The sequence below is a fragment of the Diabrotica virgifera genome, chromosome 7, assembly GCF_917563875.1.
Source record: "Diabrotica virgifera virgifera chromosome 7, PGI_DIABVI_V3a".
Taxonomy (NCBI): Eukaryota; Metazoa; Arthropoda; class Insecta; order Coleoptera; family Chrysomelidae; genus Diabrotica; species Diabrotica virgifera.
In genome coordinates, this window is record NC_065449.1 from 24,703,509 (window position 1) to 24,729,710 (window position 26,202).

The 26,202-nt window shown below is 32.8% G+C and overlaps 1 protein-coding gene across 1 annotated transcript in view; it reads left to right on the forward strand.

The window, feature by feature from the left end:
* LOC114333076 (serine protease gd-like) overlaps positions 1 to 20,717 on the forward strand; it is a 59,981-nt gene extending 39,264 nt beyond the window's left edge. The window contains exons 5-7 of the mRNA XM_028282900.2: positions 4,109 to 4,341; positions 8,168 to 8,416; positions 20,473 to 20,717. Of these exons, the coding sequence (XP_028138701.2) occupies positions 4,109 to 4,341; positions 8,168 to 8,416; positions 20,473 to 20,672 (682 nt within the window). The 3' untranslated portion in view covers positions 20,673 to 20,717. The remainder of the gene's footprint in view (positions 1 to 4,108; positions 4,342 to 8,167; positions 8,417 to 20,472) is intronic.
* The last annotated feature ends 5,485 nt before the right edge of the window (positions 20,718 to 26,202 follow it).

The following is a 26,202-nucleotide window of genomic DNA, read 5'->3' on the forward strand; positions in this document are numbered from 1 at the left end:
TCAGAAAATAGAGGCATATTTAAGGAGCTGGTCAATTTTAGCGCCGAATTAGACAACGACTTAAAGGTTCATATTATTCAAAGTACCAGATCTTTCAAAGGTCTACCTTCTCCGGACATTTAGTTGCTTCTAATTTATTTATGTCGGAGAAGTTTTCTGCTTATAAGCATCAGTTCTCCGAATCATTTCTTAATGAACCATGGAGACTGGAGACAATTTTAATTTTTAAGCAAAACTCGGTTTAAAACTGAATTAGAAGTAGGTACTGTATTAGCGAGACGAATTAAGTACTACCTCTGGGGCTGTTTCGCTATCGGTTTTATTGTAGAGGGAAGGTTCAAAAAGCACATTTGAAGAAACTATTAAACTTTTAAGTATTTTAGTTACCATTCCTATATCAACATCTGAAGCAGAACGCTGTTTTTCGATGTTTACATCGAAACCTAGTGCTTTAGGTATGCTATCTGCAGAAAAGCATTTTGTAAATTGTATTGATAATTTTAATTATAAAGTCATTGAAAACTTTGCAACCAAAAAATAGAAGAATGAACTTCATATATCGTAAACTTTAAAAGTGACATTACAAAAATTTGTGCATGTGTGTGAATAATGAAATAGTATTATTTTTATAAATTGGTAAATAGAGACTAAATCGTAATAACAATTTTCAAGCACTATCAGCAGTAAATGCTGGTGGTAGGTTAAGAGGTTTTTATTATTAACTAGCTGACCCGGCAGACTTCGTACTGCCTCAATAGATAAAAACAAACTGTTGTATACAATAAACTTAAAATTAACAAAAGGAATTCGTAATTAATAAACAAAAATGCTCGATGTGAATGAGGTTTTATTATTATTTTTAATTAATTACACATGATGTTTGAAATAATAAAGTTTAGTTAGAAGTAACAAAATAAAGTTTGTAGTGCAACAGTTACAATCTTAAATTTGTTTATCTTATAATGAATATAACAGCTTTATTATATCTACATTCAAAACAACCATCTATTTATTATTAGGTTCGGGGAGATTCCAAGTCTATAGGTGTTGATTAAATAAAATTAAATTCAATTAAAATTAAATAAAAAGTAAATGAAGTAAATTAAAATTAAATGAAATTGAATAAACGTAAATAAAAATAAAAAAAACTGAATAAAATTAAATACAAATAAATAAAATCATATTAACTTAAATACAATTAAATAAAGTTAAAAAAGAATTAAATAAAAATAATAAATAAATTAAAAAATAATAATAAAATTAAATAAAAGAAAATATAGTCTAATAAAAATAAATAAAATTTAATAAAATGAAATAAAATAAAATAAACAAAAATAAATAAAATACTTAAACTAAATAAAATTAAACAAAATGAATTAAAATTAAATAAAATTTTATAAAATAAACAAAAATAAATAAAATACTTAAACTAAATAAAATTAAACAAAATGAATTAAAATTAAATAAAATTTTATAATTTGCTGCTTGTTCTTTTCGTGTGCTCAGAATTTTTCTCCTGCTTACGGTTCCGTTTAGAGATATTTTTTGAAAATTTCGCAAAATTAAAAAATTCATATTTTGCCCAATTTGAGTCCCAAAGTTAAACTGTGCCACTTCTCTTCTATGAAATTTGTCGCTCGTTCTTCTTCTGTCCTCAGAATATTCCTACGGCTTGAGATATTGTATTTCGGACACCGATTGTGCTAGACAAAAAATTTTAGTACGGTTCTGCTCGGAATTCAGCAAGGAGTCTACCTACTTAATTTCATATTTTTCACGTCATTATTGTGAGAGTTACGGCGTCATGGGCAACCCCCTAATGACATACGGGTATGAAATATAGACAGCAACCTACTCCCAGTACAGTCCAATATACCTGCAAAATTTCATAAAAATCGGTTAAGTCGTTTCGGAGGAGTATGGTAACAAACACTGCGACCGGCGAATTTTTATATAGATGTAAAATATTTAAATGGCTATTAAAAAATAACGGTCTGAGATAAAAAATTGAAAATTTAGGATTGTATGTATCTTTTGCTTCTACATCTCATAAAAATAGTAAAAAACGGTTTTTCCAAAAATTAAAAAAATATATCAGGGGGGGCAACACCCCTTATGACGTACGGGTATGAAACTCCATATTATCCTATTCCCAGACCGCTAGAATATACATGTAAAATTTCATAAAAATCTGTTCAGTCGTTCTCGAGTTATAAATGGTGTAACTAACACAACCTCGACTTTCTTTTATATATATAGATGTAAAATATTTAAATGGCTATTAAAAAATAACGGTCTGAGATAAAAAATTGAAATTTTAGGATTGTATGTATCTTTTGCTTCTACATCTCATAAAAATAGTAAAAAACGGTTTTTCCAAAAATTAAAAAAATATATCAAGGGGGGCAACACCCCTTATGACGTACGGGTATGAAACTCCATATTATCCTATTCCCAGACCGCTAGAATATACATGTAAAATTTCATAAAAATCTGTTCAGTCGTTCTCGAGTTATAAATGGTGTAACTAACACAACATCGACTTTCTTTTATATATATAGATGTAAAATATTTAAATGGCTATTAAAAAATAACGGTCTGAGATAAAAAATTGAAAATTTAGGATTGTATGTATCTTTTGCTTCTACATCTCATAAAAATAGTAAAAAACGGTTTTTCCAAAAATTTAAAAAATATATCAGGGGGGGCAACACCCCTTATGACGTACGGGTATGAAACTCCATATTATCCTATTCCCAGACCGCTAGAATATACATGTAAAATTTCATAAAAATCTGTTCAGTCGTTCTCGAGTTATAAATGGTGTAACTAACACAACCTCGACTTTCTTTTATATATATAGATGTAAAATATTTAAATGGCTATTAAAAAATAACGGTCTGAGATAAAAAATTGAAAATTTAGGATTGTATGTATCTTTTGCTTCTACATCTCATAAAAATAGTAAAAAACGGTTTTTCCAAAAATTAAAAAAATATATCAGGGGGGGCAACACCCCTTATGACGTACGGGTATGAAACTCCATATTATCCTATTCCCAGACCGCTAGAATATACATGTAAAATTTCATAAAAATCTGTTCAGTCGTTCTCGAGTTATAAATGGTGTAACTAACACAACCTCGACTTTCTTTTATATATATAGATGTAAAATATTTAAATGGCTATTAAAAAATAACGGTCTGAGATAAAAAATTGAAAATTTAGGATTGTATGTATCTTTTGCTTCTACATCTCATAAAAATAGTAAAAAACGGTTTTTCCAAAAATTAAAAAAATATATCAAGGGGGGCAACACCCCTTATGACGTACGGGTATGAAACTCCATATTATCCTATTCCCAGACCGCTAGAATATACATGTAAAATTTCATAAAAATCTGTTCAGTCGTTCTCGAGTTATAAATGGTGTAACTAACACAACATCGACTTTCTTTTATATATATAGATGTAAAATATTTAAATGGCTATTAAAAAATAACGGTCTGAGATAAAAAATTGAAAATTTAGGATTGTATGTATCTTTTGCTTCTACATCTCATAAAAATAGTAAAAAACGGTTTTTCCAAAAATTTAAAAAATATATCAGGGGGGGCAACACCCCTTATGACGTACGGGTATGAAACTCCATATTATCCTATTCCCAGACCGCTAGAATATACATGTAAAATTTCATAAAAATCTGTTCAGTCGTTCTCGAGTTATAAATGGTGTAACTAACACAACCTCGACTTTCTTTTATATATATAGATTAATTTACGGAACTGTTTTGATCAATGTTGGACAATTGCTTGGCACCTCAGATCAATAAACTTAAGATATGTACATAAGATAAAAGTATCCGCGCATATTTTTTTTTAGTTTTTGTTGTCAGTATACCTTTTTTTGACAATATCGTGAATCCGTCACTAAAAATTTTGGCGGCTGCCCGAGTTGTGGCACTACCTTCTTAAAGTGGTACGAGCCGCCACTGAAACTAACCAAAAACGTTTTAGAAAAATATAAGCTTGTTTGAATTTTTCCAAAACAGTGCATGTTTTCGTTCTATATTGACTCTACAGTGAGTTAATCAATGCTGTATATTTTCAGATTTATCGACAACCTCTTTACTACACCATTTACGACTCCATCATCCAATAGCGACTTCAAATGCGGTAAGGAACAACAGAAAAACGAGGTACTACCGTTTATATTAGGTGGTACTAACACTAGGATTGGACATTCACATTACCCTTGGCTAGTCGCTTTGTTCTCGAAGATGGTACACAAATGCGACTATAAATGCTCTGCAACATTGATTTCAGATAAACATGTTCTCACCGGTAATATACTTCATACTTTAGTAATTTAATTGCATGAATTTTTAAATTATTTATTGAAAAATATTCAGTCAGACAGGGTTGTATGAAATCACCGATACTGTTTAACGTCTACTCTCAGGTAATGTCTTCGAAAGCTTTATCGCACTCTTCAGAAGGAATTAGGATCAACGGTCAAAGAGGTAATAATATCAGTTATGCAGATGACACGGTTTTAATAACTAATTCGGACCATCATAGCCTCCAGATACTGTTGAATAGGGTTACTGAGAGTTGATAAAAACTGTGGATTCAGATCAATGCGGCAAACATCAAAGTTATGAAAATATCAAGGAACAAAAACTTACCGTTCTCCCTGTTCGTAATTCGATCCCTACGAGAAATGCTTAACATTGCGCGTTCCGTGGCTCTTTGGGTAACACAAATTTTATTTCTTACTTTCTTGGTTATTGTTAAAGTTTCTGCACCATATGTAAGTACTGGCAACACACACTGATCAAAGACTTTTCTTTTGAGACACATAGGCAGTTCTGACTTAAGGACATAGCTCAATTTGCCGAATGCCACCCAAGTGAGTCCTATGCGACGGATTAGTTCGCACGTTTGATTATCTCTTCCTATGCGTATCTCATGCCGTAAGTACTTATAAGAGGTGGTTTCTTCAATAATCATGCCATTTACTGAAATCTTTTCGCTTAACACAGGATTTGTCATGATTTGTGTTTTTGTATGATTGATTTTTAATCCAACTTGTAAGGAGGCTAGGTATAGTTTCTCTAGTTGCGATACTGCATCATCGATGCTGTCATCAAAAAGAACAAACTCGTCAGCGAATCTCAAATGACTAAGTATTTCTCCGTTGATATTAATTCCTTTTTCACTCAGATTTGCGTTATTAAACATATGCTCTAATAATGTTGTAAACAATTTTGGCGAAATTGTGTCTCCCTGTCGCACTCCCGGTGTCGAAAGCTTTTTCGTAGTCAACAAATATCAGGACTAATGGCTTGTTATATTCAACACTCATTTCTGTTAAGTCCTTAATAACTTGTAAATGATCATTTGCTAAAGATTATAAACGTTAGAAAAGTTAGCTACATGGACACATAATGAGAAACGAAAAGTAACGGCTCGCGCAACTGATCATACAGGATAAGATTTAAAAAAAAAAACAGCAAATCCTGTATAAAAGGTATATTTAAAATCCCTAAAAAGGGCTACATCACAAATACATAACTAGTTTTCGACTGGTTTACCAGTCATCATCAGTGCTTACCTAAAATGAATATAACCAGATAAAATAATGCAAAGATTGAGATTTTGACTACAGTTAAAAAAGCTGTCGGTTATACTCACCAAAATATAGTTTTATAAAAATATGAGGGTCAGAGCCCTATAAACATGGTCCGTTAAGGAAGCATCAGTTTAAAATGCCAAATAAAGCATGGATGTTTTAAATATTCTCAAAATGCCCCAGGTAACATCTGAGCTGTAGTGTGACTTGATTACATAGTGGAAGACAGGCAGCAAGTGACAGTGACAAAGAGTTGGATGTAGACCTCCGAATGTTGACAGGACAGAAATAACAGTTCCACAGGAAGTTGAAAAATTAGCCTGTCATATTTAAAGACAGAGTGGCAAAGACAGAGGGACAAGTGGTTGGAAGTCCCGATTGAACGAGACATGTCGGTTGACACAATTCGGACTTTTTAGTTTTTCTTTGATTATTTCTAGGTCCTCATACAAGTCTAGTTTTAGGAAGTCATTCTAAAACTAGACTTGTACGAGGACCTAGAAATAATCAAAGAAAAACAAAAAAGTCCGAATTTTGTCAACCGACATGTCTCGTTCAATCGGGACATCCAACCACTCCATCGACAAATTTTTTCTTAACACATTTACAATACTACTTTTCACCATCCCTTACACTGCCTTATTTATATTCACAGTATAATTCATCTGGTACTAGCCACAATATTTCTTTTTCATCTTCAGCCATCGAATCACTTTTATCTATCCATAACATATATATAAATTACTGACATCATCACCCACATACATCCTCATTAAATAAATTTCCATCTACATAACCTATCATCATATTTCTACATAGGACCATTCTCACCGTACCTTCTCAATCTGTCATTACCAACTTAACACTCATCTATAACAATATCAATCTTAATTTTCTTTCTGGGCCCCGTTCCTGATCTTCTCTCATTAATTCCCTAACAAACACCTCATACCCCCAGTTCCTACTGCCATCATCCCACGATGGTTTTGGTTTCTGGACCCTTAGAGATCCGGGTGGCCTGCAGGGGCTTTAAGAATTGGTCGCCTAAGTTTGAGCTTATACTCTCTTAACGATACATCCTCATACATATTGGGTGCTTTTAGGCTTCAGCAAGAGCTTTGCCCACGCTATGATTTTAAATCAAATAAATCGTCCCAGAGCACAATTCGTTACAACCTCTGCATATGAATTGGTATTCAATATGAAAATACATGATTCGGTCTCCCCACCTCATCAGCCATCCGGGTAGAATACAAATTCACAAGCAGAATGGAATCGATGTGTCTTGAAACTTCACAGTTTGGTGAAAAGCACAACAGCGTCATCTACTTTGTCACTTCGGCGTTGAAAGGAGCCGTCACGAATCGAGTCGGTTTCTATATCTTTTGTGCTTTATAAAATGTTGTGTGCATTTAGACTTGGGTAAGAGCTTCGTCCACGCTATGATTTTAAATCAAATAAATCGTCCCAGAGCACAATTCGTTACACCCTCTGCATATGAATTGGTATTCAATATGAAAATACATGATTCGGTCTCCCCACCTCATCAGCCATCCGGGTAGAATACAAATTCACAAGCAGAATGGAATCGATGTGTCTTGAAACTTCACAGTTTGGTGAAAAGCACAACAGCGTCATCTACTTTGTCACTCCGGCGTTGAAAGGAGCCGTCACGAATCGAGTCGGTTTCTATATCTTTTGTGCTTTATAAAATGCTGTGTGCATTTAGGTTTCGGCAAGAGTTTGTCCACGCCATGATTTTAAACCAAATAAACGGTCCTAGAGCATAATTTGTTACACCCTCTGCATATGAATTGGTATTCAATATGATAATACATGATTCGGTCTCCCCACCTCATCATCCATCCGGGTTGAATACAAATTCACAAGCAGAATGGAATCGATGTGTCTTGAAACTTCACAGTTTGGTGAAAAGCACAAAAGCGCCATCTACTCTGACGGCTTTGAAAAGAGCCGTCTCTAATCGAGTCGGTTTCTATGTCTTTTGTGCTTTATAAAATGTTGTGTGCATTTAGGTTTCGGCAAGATCTTTGCCCACGCTACGATTTTAAACCAAATAAATGGTCCAAGCACCCTGTACATATGAATTGGTATTCAATAGGATGGTACATGTTTCGGCGTCTGTTTCGGTGTTTCATTGAAACTGTGAAGTTCCAAGACACATCGATTCAGTTCTGATTGTGAATTCGTATTCTACCCGTATGGCTGATGAGGTGGGGACACTGAATATTATGTATTGCATTTAATTTTATATATTTATATAGTTCATTTTATATATAGGTAGGTTGAGACCCCCTAACTCGAACGGAACCATATCCCTCTTGATAATGGCTCCAAAATGGGTCACGGAACGTCGAGTTTTAAATTCTCAACGCGGTTCTTCGAAATTTATAGTCCAGTTAGAATTGTGACCTCCACTCATCGTATAATCTTTACTTGAAGGACGAACACGTGAAACCCTCTTCATAGTAGGCAGCTAACGAAATGTCTTTCATGTTTTAATTTATATTTTAGGCCGTCCAGTACAGTTTTCCAATGTCCTCAGTCCAGTATGTCTATGGAAAGGCAACACAGATCTCTCTCCTCTGGTCAATAAATTGGGGATTATAACAGGCTTGGAACAAGATAATGATACTCCTGAAATAGGTTTGACACATAGATTAAGAGAAAAACGAGTGGAAATGACCATTATCTCTCAAAGCGAATGCCTGGGAACCCCCCTGGGGTTCCAGGACGTTACGTCTGATAAAACGTTCTGCTCAAGTAAGTAACTCAAAAAGATGTTTGGATATTTATATTATACAGTATATCCCTGTAAGTTGGAACCATGTGGAAAATTTTTTTATTATTAATTTTACGAAAAAATTAATGTTCATAAAAGGTTCTGTATGGTCTAAACCCTAAAATCAGATATAAAATTTTATGAATATTATACGAGGTATGTCAAAAAGTAAAGTAGCTTCATTTCTCACAATATTAAAAATTGTTATTACGAAAAGTTGTTTGGAAAAAAATAATTTTTCTTAAATTCTGGATAATTAACATCATCATCATTCTCTTTGCCTTATCTCTTTGCGGGGTCGGCTTCCCTAATTGCATTTCTCCTCACAATTCTATCTTGGGTCATATCAATGTTAATCCCCTTTACCAACATGTCCTGCCTTATCGTCTCCCCCCAAGTTTTCTTTGGTCTTCTTCTCCTACTCCTTCGAGGAATCTGCACTTAAGCTATTTTTTGTATTGGGTGATTAACGTCTCGACGTTGAACATGACCAAACCATCTTAACCTATGCTCTCTCATTTTGGCATCAATTGGTGCCACAGCTAGACTTCCCCTAAAATGCTCATTTCTAATTTTATACTTCTTTGTCACTCCACTTATCCATCTGAGCACTCTCATTTCCGCCACATGCATTCGTTGTTCCTCTTTCTTTTTCACTGCCCAACATTCAGTTCCGTACATCATAGCCGGTCTTATGGCTGTTTTATAGAATTTTACCTTCAGCTTCGTTGGAATTTTTTTGTCACACAACACACCACTCGCTTCTTTCCACTTCATCCATCCAGCCCTAATTCTACTGCATGCATTTCGATCTATGTCTCCATTACTCTGTAATGCCGATCCTAGGTACTTAAAACTATTGCTTTTCACAATAATTTCACCATCCAAAGATACCATTTTATTTGTAATAACTCCATCTTTAAATGAACATTCCAAATACTCTGTTTTTATCCTACTAAGTTTTAAACCTTTTTCCTACATCATGAGCATACATTAAGCACCATGGAATTATACCCTGTAGTTTCGCTGCTATCTGGTCCAAAACTAATGAGAATAAATACGGACTAAGCACTGAGCCTTGGTGCAATCCTACTTTCACCTGAAATTTATCAGCCTCTCCCACACCCAGGCGCGGATCTAGAAATTCAAAACAGGGGGTACCGCAAATATTTTATTATCTCGATTTAGCCATACGACTCACGCTTACTCTAAGGATAAAATTCAGTCATCTCAGATACCTACGATATCAAAAGAATTGAGCTCTGGTTGACAGAAAAAATAATAAATAATAAAAAAATACTTATAGACTAAACACAATAGGGGGTCCATGGACCCGTTGACCCCCCTCTGTATCCGCGCTTACACCTGTCCTAACACTAGTCGTTACTCCCTCATACATATCCCTCACAACCTTTACATATTCACCAGGGACTCCTTTCTTATTGAGTGCCCACCACAGAAACTCTCGAGGAACTCTATAATATGCTTTCTCAAGATCAATGAATAACATATGAGCGTTGGTCTCTTTATTCCTGTATTTTTCCATCAGTTGCTTTACAATGAAAATTGCATCTGTTGTTGATCTGCCCTGCATAAAGCCAAATTGATTATCGGATAATCGGATTAATTGATTATCGGATAATTATGGTAGTCCTGTCGCCAGGGGGGGTACAACGGCCTCGTTAATTCAGATGGACTTACCCAAATTTTTTTTATGTATTTTGACCCGTAGAACACGAATTTTTTGGGTAACAGTTGATCCGGATGTCGATAAGATTGTTATAGACCAAGAACTTGAGGAATCAAATAACAGCGATTTTTGGCAAAACAAAACAATATTTTGTATTTTTTGGGTCATTTTAAGCAAAAAATATTTCTACAAGTTTTTTAGTAGGATGCACAGTTTTCGAGATAAACGCGGTTGAACTTTCAAAAAATCGAAAAACTGCAATTTTTAAACCCGAATAACTTTTGATTAAAAAATAAAATAGCAATTCTGCTTAGCGCCTTTGAAAGTTCAAGTCAAATTAGGTCGGTTTTGATTATTTGCATTGCTAAAAATTTATTGTGTTATTGCTAAACAAAGCTACAAACAACTAGTGCGTGAGTGATGTTTCTATGATTTCTCATTTAAAATCGAACGAGTAGGTAGAATAGGTACTAGTGCAATCAAGACTATTTCTACGTTACATGCGTTAAAACGCATGTAAAAGCACGGGAAACCCTACGTGTTTATAGCTTTGTTAAACAATAAAAAAATAAATTTTTACCAATGCAAATAATCAAAACCGATATAATTTGACTTAAACTTTCAAATGCGGTAAGCAGACTTGCTATTTTATTTTTTAATCAAAAGTTATTCGGGTTCAAAAATTGCAATTTTTCGATTTTTTTAAAGTTCAACCGCGTTTATCTCGAAAACTGTGCATCCTACAAAAAAACTTGTAGAAATATTTTTTACTTAAAATGGCCCAAAAAATACAAAATATTGTTTTGTTTTGCCAAAAATCGCTGTTATTTGATTCCTCAAGTTCTTGGTCTATAACAATCTTATCGACATCCGGATCAACTGTTACCAAAAAAATTCGTGTTCTACGGGTCAAAATACATAAAAAAAACTTGAGTAAGTCCATCTGAATTAACGAGGCCGTTGTACCCCCCCTGGCGACAGGACTATGGATAATCAATATTATTTTCAATTATTTCAATTATAATAACTCTTTTATTATTAATTTTATGAAAAAACGTTATTCTTTACAAAATGTTTTGCATGTTCTAAAACCTCGAATACAACCATCCTATATCAAATTTTATAAATTATATACGAGGTATGTCAAAAAATATGAATTTCGTAAGAGTAAAAAATAGAATAGCTTTATTTTTCACAATATCGAAATTTGTGATTATGAAAAGTGATTATGAAAAATGTAATAATATTTCTAATTGAAATATTCCGAAATATGAAGGTACTTTACTCTTGATCGAAAATCATCTTTTTTGTCTTACCTCGTATAAAATTGATAAAATGTTGATATAAGATGGTTGTATTTTAGGTTTCAGACCATGCAGAACTTTTTATGACGAATAATTTTTTTTTCGTAAAATTTTTCTACTTATTCTTTCTGCTTCCTTAATAGGCTTGCGCCTGTTCCATCTTCGGATGCCTACTCATCAGATATCCAGGTTATCGCTCCATCTCTTCCTTGATCTTCCTACACTCCTTCGGCCGTTTGGTGATCTGTCTCGTGCTATCTTTACTCGTCTGCCTTCTCCCATTTAGCTTATATGGCTATACCATTCTTTTTTCTTTTCAGTGTACAGTCATTTATGTTCTCTATATCAGCTTTGTTTGAGGCCTGTGCTACGTTGTCTGTCCCATAATGATTTTCCTGTGATATTTCGCACTATTAGACCAATCAAGTTAGTAAAAAATAAGCCGTTTTTCGACATGACTGACACTGCGGACACAAGACCCGACACCGCAAGAATAATAAGACTGATAGAAAAGTGTGAAATGGAAATATAGGCCAATCAAGTTAGGTTTTTACTAGACATAACGGAAAAGACGAGGTTTGACAGTTGAAATGTGTAGTATGAGATATTACAAAAAGGCTACCATCTTGGGATTCATCAATTTTTTAGTGGAACATTTTTTAAATAAACAATCAAAACGTCAAACTTAGTTTTTTGCTCATAACTTAAAAACTTGCTTATTTAGAAATTTGACGTCCACAGGTAACTTTTTCAGAAAAAAAAAAGATACATCGAATGAGATACACCAAATTAAAATCGGTTAATAAACAAAAAAGTTATTGTAAAACGGGCGACAAAACCACTGTCTTTGAATATTGTTCATAACAATTTTATTGTTTATTAAAATATGTTTAAATATACCTAAACTTGAGGGTATTATGGTTTTTGAATGGTGTGCAAAAAATGGTCCAGATCTGTTAAATAGTTTTTGCAAAATTTAATTTGGTTATAAAATTTTTTGAAAAACGAGCTAATTTCTGAGGCTGGTCCAGTTAATATGGCTGAATGTATCTCAATAATCAAGGACTCATTTCCTTCGTTAAGATGTGTACTAATACCCTATGAAAAAAAAATTAAAAAAAATTACATGTACGTACACAAAATTATTTGTTAATAAATAGCAGTTTTTAAGCTTATAAACAATTACAATAATTTCGTAGAAATTAGATCAAATTAAATGGCAATAAAAAATACTGAAAGCTGGTTAAAATACACAACTTCTAAAAAAAATTTTAGGTCCTACGACCCTTGGGGTCTGAAATAGCCCCTTTTTTTTGAAAAAATCACTGTTACGTTAATTAACAACACTACGATCTGAAATTAACCAATATTTTATAAGAAAGGTCAAAGTTTTTAACAAAGTTTTTTGCAAGAAAAAATGTTAAAAATTGTTTAAACAGTATTTTTATAAAGAAAGAATATTTTGCGCTCCGACTAAAGTAAAAAAAATGACGGGCGCAGCCGAATGAGATTATTATGAATATTATTAATTTTATGAATATTATTATGTTGCATATTTATTTAGTAAAATTATATTTTAAATAATTAAATTTAAAAAATAACAATAAAAAGGCCACAAAGTCAAAATATGCAACAGAAAAAAAGTTACGCGACCTTATAGACGAGTGGTACGTGGTACTCCCCCCCAAAAAAACGCTCATTTCTCGAGATATCAACCACGGTGTGGTGAATGGCTAATTTTGGTCTTACTTTATACTTTTTATGGTGCTGAAAACGAAAATAAGTTTTATTTTGAAGTTTAGGTGGGGAAACATTGTCAAAATCGCAATTTTACCCTAAAAATAAAAAAAAAATGAAATCACGTTTTTCTTAAAATTAAAAGTTACACCCCTTTTTTTCTATAAAACATTTTGTTCTCTGTACTCTAGATTTTAACTTAAAATTAATTAAATAGCTAAATTTCAAATTTTGTTACTCAACTTTTGCGATTAAACTTTGCAATTCAAGAATCTGCACCTTTTACTTCAAACAATTTATAACTTTCTTTATGGCAAGACAGAAATATTGAAGCAGGTCCCATTGTCTTCAGAAAGGTGAGAAATATATACTATAAAAATATCAGAAAAAAATATTACAATGGAACAGAGTTGTAGCAAATTAAACTCAAAAAAACGTGATTTTTTTTTATTTTTAGGGTAAAGTTGCGATTTTGATAATGTTCCCCCACGTAAAATTCAAAACAACCCTAATTTTAGTTTTGAGCACCATCAAAAAGATAAAGTATGACCAAGATTAGTATCAGTATCTCGAGAAATAAGCTTTTTTTTGGGGTGTGCCGCTCGTCTATAAAGTCACATAACATTTTTCCTATTGCATATTTTAAATGAAATTTTTTTGGAAAACTTCTTCATAAATTATATTTTATTTCTGTGTTAATTAAAATTATAAACTAAAAAGTTTGTCACTCAACTTTTTTAAGTAAACATGAAACTAACGAAATCTGACGACAAAATGTTTAAAAATTAACAACTTCTCTTTTAACATGTCGAGTCATTTTGGACAAATCTCATTGTTATCTAAATGCTTCAAAGATAACACAGTAAAATTTTCAAAAGGAAATATTTACAGCGACCAAAAATACAGTGAGTTAAAATTGAAAAATCATCAAAATTGATTTTTCGCATTTTTGCATAAAATTTGATTTTTGAACATGTTCCACTAATCCTAGAAAGAAATTAACTCCATATTCGGATTCAGAGACCTCGAAAACATAAGGAATGACGAAAATTTGTCATTCACCTTAAAGTGGATTTTTGTGGTCGGGATAACGTAATTTTAATAGTTGCTGCCGCATGCCGGTCGCCAACCGCGCCCACTATTCAGTCAGTCGACTACGCCCGCTATTTTTTACTTTAGTCGGAACGCAAAATACTACGTGTTTATAACACTCCTATTTAAACAATTTTTGACATTTTTTCTTACTAAAAACTTTGTTAAAAACTTTGACTTTTCTTATAAAAGATTGGTTAATTTCAGCTCTTAGTGTTGTTAATTAACGTAATAGTGATTTTTTTCAAAAAAAGGGGCTATCTCAGACCCCAAGGGTCGTAAGACCTAAAAATTTTTTTTGAAAGTTGTGTATTTTAACCAGCTTTCCGTATTTTTTATTGTCATTTAATTTGATCTCATTTCTACGAAATTATTGTAATTGTTTTTAAGCTTAAAAACTGCTATTTATTAACAAATAATTTTGTGTACGTACGTGTAATTTTTTTTACTTTTTTTTTCATAGGGTATTTATTAGTACACATCTTAACGAAGGAAATGAGTCCCCGATTATTGAGATACATTCAGCCATATTAACTGGACCAGCCTCAGAAATTAGCTCGTTTTTCAAAAAATTTTATAAACAAATTCAATTTTACGAAAACTATGTAACAGATCTGGACCATTTTTTGCACACCATTCAAACACCATAGTGCCCTCAATTTTGGGTATATTAAAATGTATTTTATCAAACAATAAAATTGTTATTAACTATATTCAAAAACAGTGATTTTGTCATCCGTTTTGCAATAACTTTTTTGTTTATTAACCGATTTTTATTTAGCGTATCTCATTCGATGTATCTTTTTTTTCTAAGAAAGTTAACTGTGGACGTCAAATTTCTAAATAAACAAGTTTTTAAGTTATGAGTAAAAAACTAAGTTTGACGTTTTGATTGTTTATTTAAAAAATGTTCCACTAAAAAATTGATGAATCCAAAGATGGTAGTCTTTTTGTAATATCTCATACTACACATTTCAACTGTCAAACCTCGTCTTTTCCGATATGTCTAGTAAAAACCTAACTTGATTGGCCTATATTTCCATTTCACACTTTTCCATCAGTCTTATTATTCTTGTGATGTCGGGTCTTGTGTCCGCAGTGTCAGTCATAATTGGCCTAACTACTGTCCTATAAATCTTGTCCTTTGTTTCTGTCCGTAGATGTGTGTTACGTCAGATCATGGTACAAAGACGCCAGGTACGATATTGCGCATGCGACTATCAGCTAATCGCGTTCTGTCGACGTCACAATAAGAGTAGCCGCTGTTGGAATACATATGTTTATATGGAAGTTTTATCGATTTTTTAGGTTTTGAGGAGATTTTTGTGAGATTTAAGTTGATTAGTAGGCTTGTTAGTGTGAAAGAATTATTATTTACTCCTTAATGTATTGTCTCCAAAATTAGTTTATTTAAAAAACAACTGAAGGGTATCTTAAAATAAGTTTGTTATAGTTTATTATTCTGAGATGTTTGATAGTTGAAAATTTATTGTTTATAAAGTACAGCTTTCTTAAAACTTTTGTAAATACATGCCGTTATTAAGAGGAAACAGTAGCGATCAACAGGTAGCGAAAACGCGTTCCAATATTGCGACTGTAATTTTGAATATTTTTTCGAGGTATTTGGCACACGTATTCGTAATTTAATAAAGAATGGCGGTATAGAGCCCAATTTGAAAAATATATTAATATGTGGAAATTACTCTGTAATTAAATACAATATTAAAAAAACGAGCCTGTACCGCCATTAAGAAGAACAAAAAAATACACTTTCTTCAAATAAACTTTTTTATCCGATGCCTAGATTTTGTGTCATTTTGGAACTACTAAAACTTTTTATTTCATTAGTAGTTCCAAAATGACACAAAATCTACGCATCGGATAAAAAAGTTTATTTGAAGAAAGTGTATTTTTTGTTCTTCTTAATGGCGGTACAGGCTCGTTTTTTTAATATTGTATTTAATTACAGAGTAATTTCCACATATTAATATATTTTTCAAATTGGGCTCTGTACCGCCATTCTTTATTATATTACGAATACGTGTGCCAAATATCTCGAAAAAATATTCAAAATTGAAGACCCTGGTGCAAGAAGGGGATAAGTACCAAATTCTGCAAAAGCGAGATAGGTGCTTATTTAGGTTGAAAAAGTAACTGTTCTTGCCTGGCGCAAGTATAGGATATGTACAGGTAATAGATACTGAAATTATAAGAGAAAACTACTTATCCCCTGGTATGGTCTGGTGCAAGAACAATATAAGAAATGTGTAACTTATCCCATTCTTGCACCAAATTTGAATTAATTTTTATATGTGTGTTAGTCTGTCACACTATTGCACCGGTGGCTTGCCGCGATTGGGTAAGGTACCGGTATCTGCACAAGCCACGAACGCGATCTAAGTCACGTAGTCACCGAGAAACTGTTGGAGAGTTAACATAGTGCTAGTGCGAGAGGTACGGTTTAGTAAAATATCGAGGATTTTTTTATTATTACTAAAACATAGGATATCATTATGAGTTCAAATAGTGAGGATAAACCATTTCAAAGTTCAGGCAGCGAGTTTCTGCCTTCGAATGATTCTGGTGCATCTGAAAATAATTTATATGAAGAGAAGGAGTCCGCTGATAAAGAAGCTGCAAATAATAAACATGGACGAAAGAAAACAATAGATCACAAGAGCTGGAAAAGAAATGTGCAGAAAATAAAAAGAGCTAGATGTGAACCTTATAAATCTACGACAACGGGAAAAGTGGTACCAGAAAGAAACAAGGCGATTGTTGCAAATGTAGTAAGAAATGCATAGAAAAACTTTCAAAAAACAGCAGGAAATAATATCGGTAATAGGAAATAGACTTTCTGTTAAAATTTGCGTTGCTTTATTTTATATTCATTTTTATTAATAAGTACTCCACATTTAATAATAAAGTATTTCTTCTGAAAATGGATTTTAATGTAACTTATCCCCTTTTTGCACCTGCTGTAAACTACAGTACAAAAAAGGCTTAAACTTATCCTATTATTGCACCAAATTTTTTTTCCTTAATAGCATTGTTGTTTGGCTGTAGAATGGCGGCAAAATCATATACCTGTTGTATTAGTTAGGCCCTACTTCATGAACAACATAAATTTTAAATTAAAAAATAAAACTTTTTTTGCTTCTCCTGTAAAATTTACATATTGTTACTTATCCCCTTCTTACATCAGGGTCTTCAATTATAGCTGCAATCTTGGAACGCGTTTTGGCTACCTGTTGATAGCTACTGTATCACCTTAAATAAATAATGTACAAATTAGTTTTGAAATTTCATTCGGTCGACAAATTATTGAATTTTACAGAAATGATTGAAATTTAAAGATGGACAACTATATAATTATGTATAATATTGATGATTTGATATACTATATAAATTAAATCCAAGGTTCTTAATTACTATTTACGCTATATATGTCGGTATATATCAACTCAATATTTTTCCTATGTTAAATAGTTCAAATTTCAAAATTGCTGTGGTAACTATTTTATATTGAAGACCAATGTAATAATTATTTATTCATCAAATTTTGCCCTATCACAAAACAAAATTCTGACATAAATTCGTATCAGTTATCAATAGTTCCGACTGGACGTTATTAGATAAAAAATAAATATCCTCTTACAGTGACTCAACCCCGGCTGGGCATTGGGCAATAAAAAAAGGAACCTATTTAGATACTGCCACATGTATACAGGGTGAGGCAAATAAAGGGCCTATTAGAAATATCTCGAGAACTAAAGGCAACAGAATCATGAAAATTGGAATAAAGGGGTTTTGAAGGATGATCTATTAAATGAAAATGTTTTCATCTCTTTGCAACTTCCGGTACTACAGGAAGTTGCTTATAACTTCGTTTTTTTAAATGGGATACCCTGTATATTTTTACATTTTTGGATTCTCTTCGATGTCTTCTTTCTTAAAATATGAGGTTTTGTAATATTATACAGGGTATTTTAAAAGATAATTACGTTTTTTTATTGATTTCGTAGCAAAATTAACACCCTGTAGAATTGTAGTAGTTTGACATCTAAAACTCTACTTACGTTCAAATGATTTTTAATATACTCTACTATTGTTAAGAATCATTAGTATAGCTAAATTTTTAATTTTAGTATACAGGGTTGGTCGAAATTCGGAATGAGTATTTTCTGAGTTTTCTTAAACGGAACACCCTGTATTTTAGTATTGTAATGAAATGATATTTTATGGTACTTTTTTATTTCTTAAGTATTCCCTATACCTAACTGCTTTAATTTGTGCTTAATTGTTAATCGCACCAACAATCTTAACTGAGTAGGTATTTCGATAGCTAAACCATTATTGGTAATTTTAAGGGCCAGTCTGGATTAATATGTATTTATTTCTGAAAAATTATTTGGGATTGAGTATTTTCACGGCCAACCTAATAAAATTTTACGTATTTTTTGTTGCAATTAATGTTTAACTTGAATCACCAATAACTCACAAATTAAAGCAGTTAGGTATAGGAAATGCTTAAGAAATAAAAAAGTACTATAAAATATTATTTCACTACAATACAAAAATACAGGGTGTTCCATTTAAGAAAACTCTGAAAATACTCATTCCGAGTTTCGACCAACCCTGTATACTAAAATTAAAAATTTAGCTATACTAATGATTCTTAACAATAGTAGAGTATATTAAAAATCATTTGAACGTAAGTAGAGTTTTAGATGTAAAACTACTACAATTCTACAGGGTGTGAATATTGCTAAGAAATTAATAAAAACACGTAATTATCTTTTAAAATACCCTGTATAATATTACAAAACCTTATATTTTAAGAAAGAAGACATCGAAGAGAATCCAAAAATGTAAAAATATACAGGATGTCCCATTTAAAAAACGAAGTTATAAGCAACTTCGGGTATAACCGGAAGTTGTAAAGAGATGAAAATATTTTCATTTAATAGATCATCCTTCAAAACCCCTTCATTCAAATTTTCATGATTCTGTTGCCTTTAGTTCTCGAGATATTTCTAATAGGCCAATTATCTGCCTCACCCTATATACTTACCTCCATTTTAGAACAGAGAAATAAGATTTTTGTCGGGACACTTGAGCAGCCAGGTTGCAAATGGGTTCAATAAGGGTCAAAAATGGCAGTTTTTTCGTTTAAATCGTTGCAGGTAAAAATAGGGTAATTAAATATCTTCCACTTACACGTGGATTGACCAAGTCTCCGAAGGGGGCCTAAAGAAACCTCCAGAAGAATTGGTGGTAAAAATGCATCAACTGGATACTACATTTAATGATTTCAATGTATCTGGACTTCAGTTAAAGTCAGGGAAAAATTATTTGCGAAGACTGATTGATTTGTCGGAAAAGATTGAATGTGATTACAAAAGCAAACACCTGTTTTTTCGGTCGCGCATATATTTTAGGATTAAGAAATTGAACTTAACAATTAAAGAAAATATGAGAAATAAGAGAAAATTGTAACTTAAAGTCTTGTGTTTTATTTGTTTTGTGATTGTGTTTCACACCATTAATAATCAATTATTTTCATATGTTTACCTGCAACTAAATGAAGGATTCATTCATAGACGCCCATACATATGAGTAGGGGGGCCGTGGCCACCCATGGCTTTTCGGGTGCTTTAAACTATATATTGTCATCCAAAGTATAGAAAATGTAATGTGCAACATCTTCAAGTGTAGCCCCCCTACAAATTTTTATATGTACGCCCATGGCTCGATCCCATCCTTAACACTGGCCCCAAATAAGACAAGCCAATCAAAAACAAGCTTGTAAAATTTATTTAAAAAGCGACGAATACAAAAAAACATTTGATTATAACTCACAAATTTATTTTAGAAATTTAGTTGTGTTCATTGTATTGTTAATTAATTTTTTAAATCAAAATAATAAAACACCTACATTTCAATAAATCCGAAGTAGTTAAACAGAAATTATATTAATCTATTAAAATGACTCTGTATGACCAATTTAAGAATAATTATGTTCCGAGCGCTAATGTTTTAAATGGGGAATATTTAAAATCACTCTCATTGTGACGTCATGCGCGAACTCATCCGAATTTCGGATATTCCGGCTATCGTACCTGGCGTGTCAGATAGTGTGTTTAAGACATCTTGCTATTCTGTTCGCTTTATAGGGTATTTTTAAATATTATTAACGTATTTTTTTGTTTAGAACGCCGCGAAACAGTTACTGGCCCTTGCATAGGAGACGTTGGTGCAGGATTTTACATATTCATGGACGGAGCATACTATTTAAGAGGTATAGCATCGAATGTTTTCGATAAATATGGAACATGTGCTTTGATAAACAGATACGCCGTGTTTAGTGACGTTGCCAAATTCCTAGATTGGATAAAATCCCACATGACGTAAATGAGTGTAGTCTAAGTTTTTGTAAGAAATAAAGCTATAATAGAACGTGTTGTTTATTTACGAGTTCTTATAGAATACTCCTACGTAAGTAATGCATTATTTTGCATTGTATATGAGGAAATAAATAGAAATTGAACTGCTTTTTATAGATTTTCGACAAGCATTTGATACAATAAATAGATCAAAACTAATGGTAGCTCTGAAAGAAATGGGAATACAACATAAATTAAGAAGATTAATACAAATGACAATGAGTAGAACTGTAGTTAGTATAAAAACTCAAGTAGGCGACACAGAAGAATTTGTCATCAATAAAGGGGTGAGACAAGGAGATTCATTATCAGCAACTCTGTTTAATCTTGCCCTAGAATACGTCGTCAGGAAGATCAACAAAGGCACCCTCCGAACGAGAGAAGGACAAATAATAGCATACGCTGATGATATTGTGCTAATAACAAAAAATAGAAAAACAATGGAACGAATGTTAAACGAAATGGTAACAGAAGGAAAAGTAATGGGATTAAAAATAAACCAAGAGAAAACCAAAATAATGAGATTTGACAAAAACTTTGAAAACAGAAAGGTTAGAGTAGGAGAATACACTTTTGAAGAAGTCGAAAAATTTAAATATTTAGGAATATTAATAACAAACAATGGAGAAAGAGAAACCGAAATCAAAGAAAGGATTATTACAGCAAATAAGAGCTTCCATGCAAATAAAAAATTACTTAAAAATAAGTTATTGAGTAAGAAATCAAAAATGAAAGTATACAAAACAATAATTCGACCGACGATGATGTATGCAGCCGAAACTCTTAGCATGACAAAAAAACAAGAGGAAAACCTTAGAATACAAGAAAGAAAAATACTAAGAGCAATATTAGGACCAATAAAAATAAATGACAATGAATTTAGACAAAGAACGAACCTTGAGTTACTGGAAGAAATTGAGGAGGATATAGTATGTAAAATAAAACAGCAAAGAGCAAAATGGCTAGGACACATATGGAGATCCGGATCAACTACGACGATATACTCAATATTGGAATGGACACCAGCTGGCAAAAGAAGACGTGGAAGACCAAGATCTACATGGTTACAAGAAGTAGTAAGTGATCTCAACAATGCGGGCATACGACATTGGAAAGGGAAAACCAGAGACAGGAAAGAGTGGAGAAAAATAACAGAGAAAATTAAATAACGAACATGAGGACTGATCTACCTCAAAACATAGATCTAGAGAGCGTAAGCGGCGTAACCCCTAAAGGGGTGTTTAGCCACTATATATATATATATATATGAGGAAATGTAATTTTTTGATGATTTGATCATGTTATTATTAATAGAACCATATTAGAAAACCTATAGAACTATTTTGAAACAAGTGACCAAACAACTATACCTGTGGAACAACTATACCCGTGGAACATAAGTTTTGACAAACAATAGAAAGTTATTTACAATCGAAATCATCAAAATGGGTAAGGGATTCTGAGTTATGCGTCAAAGGAAGCACGGAGCACCAACGCAATGTATGGATAGGCACCTTACTCATGGTAACTAGATTAGATCATAATAGGTAAGAAATCTTTCTGAAAAGCTATATTCCACATTCTATAAATAAAACAACTCCGACAACATTGCAATGTTTTTCAAGCAATACATTTTTGCGCAATAAATGTATTTATATTTTATGTTAAGGAAAGAGTGTGTCCATATTATATTTAATAAAAACTTACAAACTTTTATTTTTATCCTGTTGGAGACGAATGCTACGAATAATTCCTTGGACCGACTCGACTGTAGGACAAATAATTCAATTTTATGAGAGCTAAAAATTAGATAACGACTCTCCAGTAAAGTCCATCTCCAACAATTAAAATACTTTGGACATGTTATGAGAGCAAATACAGAAAACATGGAAAGACTCATTATAAAAGGAAAGGTGGAACGCCGAAAAACACGAGGAAGATCCCCAACATAATGGATCGATCAAATTACAGGAATATGCAAAAGACCTATGCTTGAGTTAAACGAAATGACCGGAGACAGAATTATCGTCTATTCAGATGTTTATCTTAACCACATTAAATAAAAATTGTCTTTTCAGAGAACTCGAGTCCTCTCTTTCCTGCCTCTTGGAAGTTTGAACATTTAAGTTAAGCGAAAATCAATATTAATTTATGATATAAACATTTTTTTCTGTTTTTGAGCAACAGTAAAATGCATTTTAAATTAAATAAATTAAATGCATTCTTCCTTTTTGTTACATAATTTAAATTAAAAAAAAGTTTTTGGACACCTTGTATAAATAATTATGTAATTGTTTATAAGAGGCTGTTTTAGCCGGGGCTGTTTTAGCCGGGGCTGTATTTTGTGTGCGATCTATTTTGTCGGGGCTATTTTGTTTGCGGGCTATTTTGTCGAGGCTATTTTGTGTTGGGGCTATTTTGACAGGGCTTTTTTGACGGGGCTGTTTTGACCGGGCTATTTTGACGGGTGACGAGAAATACCAAAGAAGTGGAAGAAAGACATTTATTAAAAATACATAAAAAGAGAACAGACAAAAGACATACAAAAGAAACTGTAATAATTACCGACGTATCACCATATCAAGTATCTCTGGGAAGGTATTCGCTAGAATAATAGAGACAAGAATAAAAATCCGAATAGAAACAACTATGGAAGATATACAGTGTGGATTCACGAAGGACAGAAGCGCGCAAGACCTAAATTTACAATAAGACAAATAAGTGAGAATATAATCAGTAAGGAGAGAGAAATACATTTGTATATGCTTCATCGACCTGGAAAAGGTGTTTGACAGAATCCGAAGAAAGAACGCATGGAAGACACTAGAGGAAAGGGGACTTGACAGGAACATAATAGAAGTAATAAAGGCTATGTACAAAAATAATACAAATAGAGTAAGAACCAATAAAGAGGAATCCAGAGAATTTATTACAAATTAAGGCATCAAATAGGGACGCGTGTTGAGTTCACTGATATTCTCAGTGGTACTGTATGGAGCAATAAAGAAAGCCAAGAGAAGAGAGGAAAAACGAACATTAGGATGCTGGCAAATGAAACAGACTTAAATATCGGAGCTGCAATTTGCAGACGACGTGGTATTGATAGTAGAAAATAGAGAAGACTTACAGAACAATCTTGAAATCCTAGAAGAAGAACTATCAAACATAAATATGAAAATAAATCAGTGGCGGCCGGTGAGGTAGTACCATGGAGCCATGGCACTACTTTATTTTTATGCAGAAACATATTTTTTTATCTTTAAACCGTTTTAATGCCCGTTCATTTTTTGTGCGTATTTCTTTTCTCTTTATAAATTATATAAAATCTGGCAACTGTGCAGTGTAGTACAACCCGCGCCACTCACAGCGGACGGATGATCGCATAGTGCCAGTGCCAAAAGCTTAGATGGCTCAGCTGAAAAGAGAAAGATTTTACGGGCATTCCATATAAGTGACAGAGATAGAGATAGATATTGCACTTTTAATACACGTTTAAATGAGACTATTCGTGCCTGGCTCGACAAGGAAGATCTAATATTTTTTACTATGATCATAGCGTTATCATAGTGAATAGTGGATCGTAGATGCAAAAAGATTCTCGTACAGGGTAGTACATTATATTTTCGAGTTCCTTTACGCGCTCGCTCGCTCGTTTTTGTATTTATAATTATTACATTTTTATTGATTAAACTTTTTATTATAAACTATTATATTTTTAAGTAATTTAAATTTTTTTAATTTTTAATAAAACCCCAGTTAAATTCAGCTTATCGTGATAGTCTAATTAAACACAATGAACAAGAAGTAGATAAACAATCGATGTTTTGAATCAAATTAAAAATTATATCTATATAGTTTTGTGAAGCTTTCGAGTCAGTTTTGAGAAATCACGACGAAAAGGAAAATTCAGAAAATAGAATCATCTTTATGGAACTGTTCAATGTTAGCCGAATTAGACAACGACTTAGGTTCATATTCAAATTTCCAAATCTTTAAAAGCATGTACCTCAAAACAACACAAAATGAACTCCTTCAGTGCATCGTAGATGAAACGACAGACGTCGCATAGCTGGTGAATTTCAGTTGGTTATAGTTTTCCGATATTTGTCTAAAGGGCAATAAGTTGAGAGATTTTGGATTTTACTTGTTGGACGGACATGATGTCAAATCAATCACTGAATGTATTTTAAATGTTTAAATTTCTTGACACCCCAGAAATGGTATATACCTCTACATAATGTAAAAGTATCCGTACCTATTTTTTAAATTTCTATTTTATACCTTTTTTGACACTATCGTGAACCCGTCACTAAAAATTTAGGCAGCTGCCCGAATTCTGGCACTACCTACTTAAAGTGATACGAGCCGCCGCACTGAAATAAATACAGAGAAAACAAAAACAATGATAATTTCAAATACGATAAAAACACACGCAATAGAATTAGACGGGAAACAACTAGAGCAAGTGGAATATTTTAAATACAATACCTAGGAATAGTAATTGAATCAACTGGTAAACAAGATACGGAAATAAACGAGAGAATGGGACGAACAGGAAACTTATTTAACACTATGAAAACAACATTTTTGAGGAAAAAAGAGATACCACCGAAGAAGGTAAAAATGGTAGTAGTTAGATCAGTAGTTAGGCCAAAAATCATGAATACCAGGGAGACATGGACATTAACGGTGAGACAAAAATCCAGAGTCAATGCTATGGAAATGAGGCTCCTGAGGAAAATAGTACACAGAAAGAGGACAGATAAAATACGAAACGAAACAATCAGACAAAATCTAAAACTAGAACCAATCAATGAAAAAATAGTAGAGGAACAACCTAGATGGTTCGGGCACGTGTGTAGAATGTCGAACGAGAGACTAACAAAACGGGTGATCGGAACGAGAGTACAGGGGAAAACAAAAGATTAGGACCAAGAGGTATATGGGTAGATGAAATCAGAAAAGAAGTCGAGAAGAAGGGATTGACATTGGAAAGTACAAAAAACCGAACACAAGATTGGAAAGAATGAAGACAACAATTCAAAACTCAACTCCACCAGCCTTAGGTATACTTAATTATAGAAATGCTTGGGACTAAGTAAGTAAGAAATACTTCATGAGAACATCACGCTGATATTGGCTACAAGGAACAAGTATGAAGATTTAAAATTTCTATCTATCTATAAGCGAGGTTCCTACAGCCTCTGCGGCTTCTCGCATTTCGATCGCCATCTTTTTGTGTCCATCGATTCGTCTTCTTTGATTGCTCTATCTCTCATGATGTGCCGTACATTTTCTTCCCAGGCCACCGAAGGCCTTTCCTTTCTTCTTCTTTGTTGTGGTATGTAAAGCTTTCTTTGGCAATATATCTTCATTCATTCGTGTCACGTGACCATACCACATTAGTTGTCTCGTTTCAATTCTATCTACACTGGAATATACAGTATTTGTCATCATCATCATCCTCCAACCAATTCACGTCCACTGCTGGACATAGG